General features: G+C 41.7%; 1 protein-coding gene across 1 annotated transcript; it reads left to right on the top strand.

The window, feature by feature from the left end:
• The first annotated feature begins 2,219 nt into the window (after positions 1–2,219).
• LOC132765661 (C-type lectin domain family 2 member B-like) lies at positions 2,220–8,983 on the top strand. Its single transcript, XM_067463343.1, has 6 exons — positions 2,220–3,391; positions 4,061–4,183; positions 4,803–4,987; positions 7,351–7,457; positions 7,679–7,852; positions 8,186–8,983. The coding sequence occupies exons 1-5, from the start codon at positions 3,256–3,258 to the stop codon at positions 7,806–7,808; spliced, it is 681 nt and encodes a 226-aa protein (XP_067319444.1). The 5' UTR covers positions 2,220–3,255; the 3' UTR covers positions 7,809–7,852; positions 8,186–8,983.
• Positions 8,984–10,558: the final 1,575 nt, after the last annotated feature.

Raw genomic sequence — 10,558 nt, 5'->3', positions numbered from 1 at the left:
TTAAATTGCATTGTTTTTAAAGCTGTGTGTCATTTTGGGTCTCGATCAAGAGAGAAAAGCATAGTATAAATAAATACAATGATGATGATAGTATTTTTGTGTATCAGGAGCGACTTGAGAAACTGCAAGTTGCTTCTGGCATGAAAGAATTGGCTGTCTGTAAGGATGTTGCCCAGGGGAAGCCAGATGTTTTTTTTATTATAATGTTGTTTGGTGCTCTTTTAAACTCTTCACTATTTTATCGAGATTGGACATTGCCGTTTAGGACTTTATAGGCCAAAGCCAGCACTTCGAATTTGATCGCCCTCATCCAGACTGTCACTGCAGCCAGGCACCAGTTCAGGACTTCGACAGCCTCCTTAGCATCTGGTGGAAATGAGTGATAGAGTTGGACGTCATCTGCGTACAGATGGCATCGAACTCCAAAACTCCGGATGATCTCACCCAGCGGCTTCATGTAGATTAGTGGTTCTCAGCCTGGGGTCCCCAGATATCTTTGGCCTACAACTCCCAGAAATCCCAGCCAGTTTACCAGCTGTTAGGATTTCTGGGAGTTGAAGGCCAAAAACATTTGGGGACCCCAGGTTGAGAACCACTGATGTAGATGTTAAACAACATGGGGGACAATACTGAGCCCTGCGGGACCCCACAGGACAATGGCTGTGGGGCTGAGCAGGAGTCCTCCAGCAACACCTTCTGGGAATGGCCCGCCAGGAAGGACTGGAGCTACTGCAGAACAGGACCTCCAAGACCCATCCCCACAAGGTGCCCTAGAAGGATACCGTGGTCTACAGTGCTGAAGGCTGCTGAGAGGTCCAGAAGAACCAACAAAGGCACACTCCCCCATCAAGCTCTCTGCGGAGATCATCCACTAAGGCAACCAAGGCTGTCTCAGTTCCATGTCCCAGTCTGAAACCAGACAGTGACAGATCCAGATAGTTGGGTTTGTCCAAGAACCCCTGGAGCTGCGAGGCAACCACACTTTCCAAGACTTTGTCCAAAAAGGGGAGATTGGAAACTGGCCGAAAGTTGTTCAAATCGGTTGGATGCAGTGACGGCTTTTTCGACAGTGGTTTTATCACAGCCTCTTTTAGGCTCACTGGAATTTTGCCCTCCCGAAGGGAGGCATTCACCCCCACCTTGACCCACTCTGCCAAACCTCCTCTGGCTTCCTTTATCAGCCAGGATGGGCAGGGGTCCAGGATGCATGTGTTCACCCTTGCCTCTCCAAGAATCTTGTCAACGTCCTTGGGTTGCACAAATTGACATGAATTCATTAAAACCAGATAGGCAGGTGCTCTCGCTACATCTTCAGAGACTGCAGTAACTGTGGCGTCCAGGTCAGAGCAAATCAGAGTGACTTTATCCATGAAGAACTGCACAAATGCCTCACAGCGAACTGTCAAAGGGCCAGGGACCCCGTCATAGGTGGTGGGGTTCAACAAACCTCTGACCATTTGAAACAGCTCAGCTGGATAATTTCTCATGGATGCAATGTTGGCCACAATGTGAGATTTACTAGCAGCCTTCACTGCCGCGGAGTACAGCACCATCCTTAACCCAGAGGGACCGCCATCCTGGTTACCCAAATTCACCATGTCAGGAGACAGTTTTGGAAGGTGTTTTGAAACTACCAATTCCCCCTCACATTCCCTAGGCAGAATTAACACATTTGATCTCCTTTTCCCCCCGCATCTCCCTCTCACCAATATTGTTTATATAGCGCCCCCTGGCCAGTTGAACTCCTCTCATCCTCTGTCTGATCTCTCTTCCTGTCCTTAGGCTGTGGTACAGCATTGCTGTTGGACTGAGGGACCAGGGAACAAAGGCTGTTGGACTGGGGAATAGGAAATGGGGGGCTCTTGGGTTGAGGGGTAAAGGGAAGGGGGCTATTACTCTGGGGTATAAGGAGAGAGAGTGAGGGGCTATTGGGCTGTAGGGTAGGGGGAGGAAAGCTATTGGCCTGGTGGGTAGGAGGAGGAGGGCTGTTGGACTGAGGGAGAGGGGGGAGGGGGCTATAGGGTTGGGGGGTAAGGTATAGGGAGCTATTAGACTGGCGGGAGGGGGACAAGGGGATATTTAACTGGGGGAAAAGGGGAAAGGGGCCATTAGGCTGAGGTGTAGGGGGTGGTGGGCTAAAAGGCTGGGGGCAGAGGGCAGGAGGCTTTTTATATAGAGGTTGGGGGATTGGGGGTGGTATTGGGCCGAGGAATGGGGGATAGAAGTCTATTGGATTGGGAGGAAAAGGGAAGGAGACTATTGGTCTGGGAGATAGGAAATTGGGGGAGTTTACTCTGAAGTTCTTTCTGGGTTACTCAGTATAGCATTGCTTGGCTCCCACCAAGTTCTTCTCATGATTCTCTTAAGTATAATAGGACAGAATCATAAATGTCATGGGAGAAGAGCTCTAATGATTCTTTCCTTAGGTTCAGGAGCTGTGGGGCTGCTTGCTCATATCTACCTAGTGGGACCATTGGGTTAAGTTGGAGGAAGTTGGGCTCTGCTGTCAGTTGTGAGGCATTTTCCTTGAGACTTGAGTGGCTGGGAAATGTTCCTTGTTACCTAGTCTCTGGGGGTAGTGGGTACCATTTTCTGGACTGGATCCATATTTTGAGTCTGGGGGCAACTACTAAGATTCTCTCTGGCCTATTAAAAGTTTGATTTTCCTGGGGAATTGCCAGAGACCTACACAAGAGGGGACGCACAGCTAGATTTTGAAACACCTTCCTTTAATTTCCCATTCTTGTAGGGCGGGCCTAAGTGCATATAATTCTTTGGGTGTATCAGCGTCTCCAAAAGTTATTAATAAACGAAGGAAGTGGATGTTGTACTCTCTACGAAGCCATTTAATGGCTGTCATCTTAAGTATGAGAAGATAACTTTCCCCCCTGTGCATGGAAATAATTGTTTAGAAAATTATTAAGCCATTTGGAAACATGGCACTATTTTTTCAGTGTAATTATTTTCCACAGATCAGTCCTGAATTCAGAGCTCAGGGTGAAAGTGTGTTGCTGCAAAGCCAGACAGATACTTTAGCACCTGGAGCAGCACTTTTAATATTGCTGCTAATATAAGAAGAGACCCAAGGATCATTTTCTATTTCATAGTTGCCCAATGCAGGCAGCCTAGTTTGGCTGGATCAAGACAGAGACTAAAGTGCATGATTAAATGGTACTTATGGTGTGTTTTCTCTGATCACATCACGTGAAAATAATTACCTGACATCTGTAAATTAATTTGGCTGAAACCAAAAAGATGGTTGAAATCCATGAATGGAAAGAAGAGTGGCAGGCTGGTTGTCCTTTGGATTCACTTGAGAAAGAAGGCAGAATCATGAATGGAAACATCAAAATAGAAGAATCTTTTTCAATGGAAGAAGACTCTAAAGATGGTGAGTTATGGAAATGAGACAAATTTTTGGACAGGGTGGGGACAACAGAAAGGAGGCAAAGGAAGGAGGAGGAGGGAAGGAAGAGGCATTATCTTCTGGAGAGATGGTGGCCAAAGAGACATGGCATGCTTGGATCAGTTGCCCTGATGTTGCTCTTTAAAGGCCACTCAGTCCCCTTCTACACTGCCATATAATCCAGATTATCTGCTTTGAACTGGATTATATGAGTTTACACTGCCATATAATCCAGTTCAAAGCAGATAATCTGGATTTTATATGGCAGTGTAGAAGAGGCCTCTAATGGCATAGGGAAGAGATCTCAAATGAAAAGGAACCAGGCTAAAAGGGATATCTGCATTGGTCTCGAGTTGTATGAACAGTTATATGGATTCTAGGGTCAAATAACCCGCAGAAAAGCTATGGCCACTTTACCCCTTATATGTTCTTCCAAGAATACCTGCCTGGACTTTCTTGGAACCCAAATCTTGTCGTTTGTGGTTTTTAAAGACACAGAAGCAGGATCATTTTTAAAAAAGGTTGACAATTGCAATTGTAAAACAAATACATCTTTCCCATAAATCCTTTCATTGATGTCTTATTTTGGGTTCTTGCAAGAAGAATAGATTTATTTTGGATAAAAATCTCACACTTTTTACCACGTCTTTCTAGGGTCTGCCTGGACCAGCTCTTTGTGCCTCAGGATTAAAAAGGCATCCAGTGCACATTACAGAGCACTTTTGTGTGTTATGGTTGGGAGCGTGATTCTTAATCTCATTCTCATTGCATTAGCTGGTGAGTGAAGAGCTACACAGACCTTATTAAATTTCTGTTCTGCCTAACATGACCTTACTCAAGTTTGAATTGCTACAGCCTTTCCATCATAGTTCCCATGAGATATTCTAAAACTCATTTAGACTATTCCATATAGGTTTTGGTATTATGTAAAGTAAACCCCTTTATCCACTGATTTGATATCTATAGTTTCCGCATTCCAAAAGAAAAATCCCCTTCTCGTAGAAGTGTTTGTGGGCCTCTCTCATTCCTCCAGTGTGATTCTATGGTATGCTTACAGTCTAGATATAATCAAGATATAGGTGTTCTACTATCCACAGTTTCAAGTATCCACCATGTTTGTGTGTGTATCTTGGAATGTATCCCTTGTGGATGCAGAAGATGCACTCTACAGTAATGTGTGACTATAATTTTGAAACATTACAATGAGCCAAATGACGCTCTGGAAATTTGCCCTCTAATGGGTGGAAGGTTAGAACAGATGAAAAATAATGTGATATAGATTAAGCAAATATTATTATTGATATGTGTAATATAAATTAATTAACTGTTGAATTGTTGAATGTCAGTTTGTAAATTGTTAATCCTAACCAATAATACATATGAATTTTAAAACTAGTGCGAAGAGATAAAAGAGAAGAAGCTCTTTTTATCTTGCTTGGTGATCGTTGTCCGAGTGGCTGGATTGAGTTCCAAAGAAAATGCTACTACTTTTCAGAGGAAGAAGGAAACTGGGCATCGAGTAGTCTCTATTGTTCCTCTCACAATGCCTCTCTGGCTGTGATTGATTCCCAAGAAGAAATGGTAAGTTCAGGAGTTCGTCGTCGTCGTCATCACCATCATCAGTGATCCCTCATGGGAAGGTATGATTGCCTTCCAAATATAGGGCCTTGGCATTGGGCCCACAGGTGACTGTAGAGACCTGTTCTTGATCAGTGACAACATCGGTTTTGAGATGGAAGGCGGTCTCTACAAGGGTTGGCTTGATGCACCTTCCTCTTGACATGTTTCTACCTGTCACCCTCTATTTGTACCTCTTCAAATTCCACAGCACCGTTGGTCACAGCTGACCTTCAGTTAGACCACTCAAGGGCCAGGGCTTCCCAGTTCATGGTGTAACAACCATTACTGTATTATTCTTATAGAATCAAAGACTTGGAGTGTTCAAAAGGCCATCCAATTCAACCCCCTGCCATGTAGAAAAAACAATCAGAGCACTCCTGAAAGGTGACCATCCAGCCTATATTTAAAAACCTCCAAAGAAAGAGACTCCACCACAATGTGAGGCAATGTGTTTCATTATCAAACACTTTGTCATCAAAACATTTCCCCAAATGTTTAGGTAGAATCTCTTTCCCTGCAATTTGAATCCCTTGCTTCAAAAATCAAACTCTTATTTTTCAATTTTATCAATAGGTTTTGTGTGGAAGGTTTTGTTTTTTTTTATTATACATGAGCTCCCTTTATCCAGAATTCCTAAATCCAAAATACTGGAAAATGGTCCACATGCCATGAGCTCATGATGCCTTTGCTTTCTGATCATTCAGTTTACATAAACTTTATTTCATATACAGAATTATTAAATACATTGTGTATAAATTTTAATTCCATCCAATCCCATTATGTACATATGTGCAAATACAGGTAATCCAGAATCTGAAATCCAGAATATTTGTGTCCTAAGCATTTCAGATAAGGAATACTTAACCCATATTGAAAAATGTTTTTAATTCTTTTTTTCATAAATGGAAAGTACAGTATGACCACTTTTTTTAAAAAAAATATTACCTTGGAATTATTATTATTATTATTATTATTATTATTATTATTATTATTATTTCAAAAGCATTGCATAAATTAGTATAAAACTTATAAAAATAGGTGTGTAGCTGTCTGCACCTTGGAATTATAACCCCTAATAAGTGCCATTAGATATATATTTCTCCTGTTTTTTTTTAAAAAAAAATGGAGCAAAAACAGAAGAGCAAATAGCTGCAAGTGAAAGCAGAAGGAAAGAATTCAACCATTTGATTTCATCTTCATTCATTAACAAAAATGCTAAAATTGCCTGGTGGATGGAAAGCAATAGTGCAAAGAGCAGGGGGAGTGGTATTTACACACATAGGATCATAGAGTTGGAAGAGACTTTGTGGGCCATCCTGTCCAACTCCCTGCCATGGAGAAGGAAAATCGCATTCAAAGCACCACCGACAGATGGCCATCCAGCCTCTGTTTGAAAGCCTCCAAAGAAGGAGCCTCCACCACATTCCAAGACAGAGAGTTCCACTGATGAACAGCACTTTTTACAGTCAGGAAGTTCTTCCTCGTATTCAGGTGGAATCTCCTTTCCTGTAGTTTGAAGCCATTGTTCCGTGTCCTAGTCTCCAGGGCAGCAGAAAACAAGCCTGCTCCCTCCTCCCTATGACTCCCCCTCACATATTTATCCATGGCTCTCATCATGTCTCCACTTAGCCTTCTCTTCTGCAGGCTAAACATGCCCAGTTCTTTAAGCCACTCCTCATAAGGTAAAAGGCTAAGAACCAATCGCCCTCTTTATGTCCCTCACTCAAATGTGTTCTTGCTTTTTTTTTTTTTTGTTTCATTTTGTCATACATAGAAAGTTGTGCACATTTTGTACTAGGACAACTGGCAACTCAGGGCATTTTCTTTCTTTTGCCTGGTCCATCCTGAATCTCTCTACATGATATTGCGGTGGCACAAGATCACAAAAATGAGAAATGGTAGCAGGCCTGGCAGGGATAAATTGATCCCCAAACTATTTTTTTTTAAAAAAAACCACCATGTAATTGCTGACATTATCTAGATAGGCAAAGCCCTATTTCTCATCCAAATTGGATGAGAAATGGGAATTGTCCATAATTGCTTGCTAGGAACAAAAATGGGACACTTTTTAAGGGTTGTGCTTTTTATGGTCTTGTGCTTTCTGGTGAAAACTCTTGGGAAGATGTTATTTTGATAAATTGTGGCTCTTTCAAAACCTATTTTTATTTCTTTAGTTTGACATCTGGCTCTAGACATCTTTCAGCATCTCATCAAGTGATTTTATTTCTACATTTTCTAGTTTCTTGTAAAATATATCAATCAAATTGGAGTTGATAATGCAATTCTTTTTCTTTCTTTCTTTCTTTTTTTTTTTACTTTTCAAGAATTTTCTCCTACGTTACAAAAGTCCTCCTGACCATTGGATTGGTTTGCAAAGGGATAATCCAGAGCAGCTTTGGAGATGGATCAATGGTACCATTTTCCATGAATGGTGAGACTTTTCTCTGTGTACTTCCAGAAAGAAAAAAAAAAAGAAGGTCAGAAACCAGAGTGCAATATTGTAGCAAGATAATATCAGGCCTTCTAAAATATTTTGGGGGTTTCTGATCAGTTGCTGACAGCCTCACTGATGCCTTGTGTGGATTATATTTTGGGATGCAAATTGGGGTATTTTTTAGATATTATTTATTTTAGTGTTGTATTATTGTTTAGGACTACAGTTCAGGGAAGAGGAAGATGTGCATATATGAACCACGAAGCTATCGCCAGCTCCAGCTGCTCAAGAGAAGAGCACTGGATCTGCAGCAAACCATCTGAGAGCTGTCAGTGTGTCACCGCCTGAGCCCAGCCTTTGAATGACCATGGGTCCAGCAAGAAAGATCAGAGGTCAGAAACCAGACGTGTACTCACATGTCATGGAGTATCAGGCCTTTTGTTTATTTACATGATGTTTTATATGTGCATGTCTTTTATTTTGTTGTATTTTATATTGTGCCCATCTGTAAGCTGCCCCGAGTCCCTTCGGAGAGATGGTGGCGGGATATAAGAATAAGGTTGTTGTTGTTGTTGATGATGTTGTTGTTGTTGTTATTATTATTACCTCTTAATCAGTTGCAGATAACATCAGTATTGCCCTGCCATTCACGTGTGTGAGATTATAGTTTCTGCCATTTAAATCCTTTCAAATACAGTTTATTTCAATCTTGTACTATTGTTTAGGTTCACAAGAGAAGATGTGCACAAGAGAAGAACACTGGATCTGCAGCAAAACATCTGAGAACTATATTGTTCCATTGCATGAGTCCAGCCTTGGCGTAAGCCATGCATGGGTCCAGCCATTGAGCTGTTCGGAATGGACTGGAGTCCCAACTTGCTTTTAATATTTTCCTTCCTTTTATATATAGGTAGTGTTGTAGGCTGGCAAGAGCCAGAGGATTCTGTGGATGAGGGGTTTCAAAATGAAGTGGCTGAATGTATTCAGGGAGAATCTGAGAAGACAGGGAGGGTGAGGAGGTCACCAGGGAGTGTAGATTAGATCTACAGGGAGTGAAAAGTAGATAGACCAGGTCTTCCCAGTGCCTCCAAAGATAAGGCCATGAAATCCAGATGTCTTAGACATGAATTCATGGGAACCTGGACAAGCTTAGATTAGGTTCCAAGCATTTCAGAGGAGACAACATTGCTAAAGGGGAAACAGTCTCCTGTTCATGTTACCAAGTTTTCAAGTCCATGGTTCTTGTAATGTCAAGATTCTTGTTTCATGTTCCTGCCTGTGCCTATGTACCTTCAAAGAGTTTGGACTGGAAAAGTTTCCTGTATTCATGTTTCTGGAATTACCTTGGATTATTTCTATGTTTTTGGATTTCTGGCTTCTGTACTGTTTCCTTGGCTTTCTTGAAAAGCTTTTTATTGAACTCTGGCTTATTTTGTATTTTGCAAGTTATATCCTGATTGCTCCTTTTTTGATATAACTCCCTCCCCCCCTTATTTTTATTCAATAAACAATGTATTGTTGGACTTCTGGCCTCAGGTCTGGTGCTGGGCGAACAGGTGCCTCAGGGCTAGGGTGCAGCATGGAGCCAGTTAACAAGCATCACCTATTGAAGACCGACAGGTCGCAGGTTCGAATCCAGGGAGAGGCAGATGAGCTCCCTCTATCAGCTCCAGCTCCTCATGTGGGGACATGAGAGAAGCCTCCCACAAGGATGATAAAAACATCAAATCATCCAGGCGTCCCCTGGGCAATGTCCTTGCAGATGGCCAATTCTCTCACACCAGAAGCGACTTGCAGTTTCTTAAATCGCTCCTGACACAACAAACAAACCTACTGAGACTCACTTTTCAACAAAAGCAATAAAGAGACAGGAGCCCTGTCCCTTCTTTCATCCAGCAGTTGTAATAAAAATAAAAAGTTGTTAGTGGTTAGAGATTGAAAGCAGTGAAGAATTTTAACTACAACTGTTAAAGTCTGTGTTCCTCTGGACTTTTACCAAACTGATCAGTAACCTGCTGCTATCATCAAATAAGACTCTCCCCACAGGGACCCCATGTCATATTTACCATCCCTCAAGAAGGCCCAGAACATTTTTGCCCTGCCCCATTTGTACCCAATCTGCACCAAGAGAACTTTGTGTTTTGAAGGGATTGGGGGAGTGGGGAAGGCATAAAAAGAAGGGCTGAAACGCAATGGAGAGGGAGATGGAGAGTGGTGATGGTGGTGGTAGGAAGAGGTCTACGTTGTTATATTGTAGCAATATCATAAGTTGTAATAATAATTAGTTTTTAATGCATAGATGTTTTCCTAACAATTATAGTTTAATGTATATGATTATTGATTTTTGTTTGTTCATATGGCATTGAATTGTTGCCAATTTGTAATTGAGTCTAATGTATAAAAACATACCAAAGGACTGTTGGAAATGTAAAGACCAAGATGGCAGCTTCTTCCACATGTGGTGGACTTTTAAAGAATCCAAAAAATATTGGAAATTTATTCATGAAGAATGTCAACAGTTTCTTAAGAAAAAATTCTTAATAAAGCCAGAATATTACTTATTAGGAATAATAGATTCGGATTTAATATTACATTCTAATAAAGACATTTTATTTACATATTTGATGACATCGCAAGGATTATATATGCGAAACATTGGAAACAGATGGAACTACTGGACATAGTGACCCATTTAAGGTGGAATCCAGTGTCAAACAGGGATGTGTTATTGCCCCAACTTTATTCTCCATCTCCATCACTATGATACTTCACCTTGTTGATGGGAAGCTTCCCACTGGAGTGGAAATCATCTATCGGACAGATGGCAAGCTATTCAACCTCAGAAGACTGAAAGCCAAAACCAAGGTTACAACAACATCTGTTATAGAACTCCAGCATGCTGATGACAATGTCATCTGTGCGCATTCAGAAGAAGATCTACAAGCCACTCTAAACACCTTTGCAGAAGCATACGAGAAGCTCGGCCTGTCATTGAACATCGAGAAAACCAAAGTGCTGTTCCAGCAGTCACCAGCCCATCCCTGTCCAATGCCAGAGATACAGCTTAATGGTGTAACATTAGAAAATGTTGACCATTT

This window comes from Anolis sagrei, chromosome 2 (assembly GCF_037176765.1).
Source record: "Anolis sagrei isolate rAnoSag1 chromosome 2, rAnoSag1.mat, whole genome shotgun sequence".
In the NCBI taxonomy this organism is placed as follows: Eukaryota; Metazoa; Chordata; class Lepidosauria; order Squamata; family Dactyloidae; genus Anolis; species Anolis sagrei.
This window is presented reverse-complemented; position numbering and strand designations above follow the sequence as displayed.

Coding starts and splice junctions, on each gene's coding strand:
- LOC132765661 (XM_067463343.1), top strand. CDS start 3,256: ATGGTTGAAATCCATGAATGGAAAGAAGAGTGGCAGGCTGGTTGTCCT. Junction 4,988..7,350: donor TTGATTCCCAAGAAGAAATG/GTAAGTTCAGGA, acceptor TTACTTTTCAAG/AATTTTCTCCTACGTTACAA. Junction 7,458..7,678: donor GGTACCATTTTCCATGAATG/GTGAGACTTTTC, acceptor ATTATTGTTTAG/GACTACAGTTCAGGGAAGAG.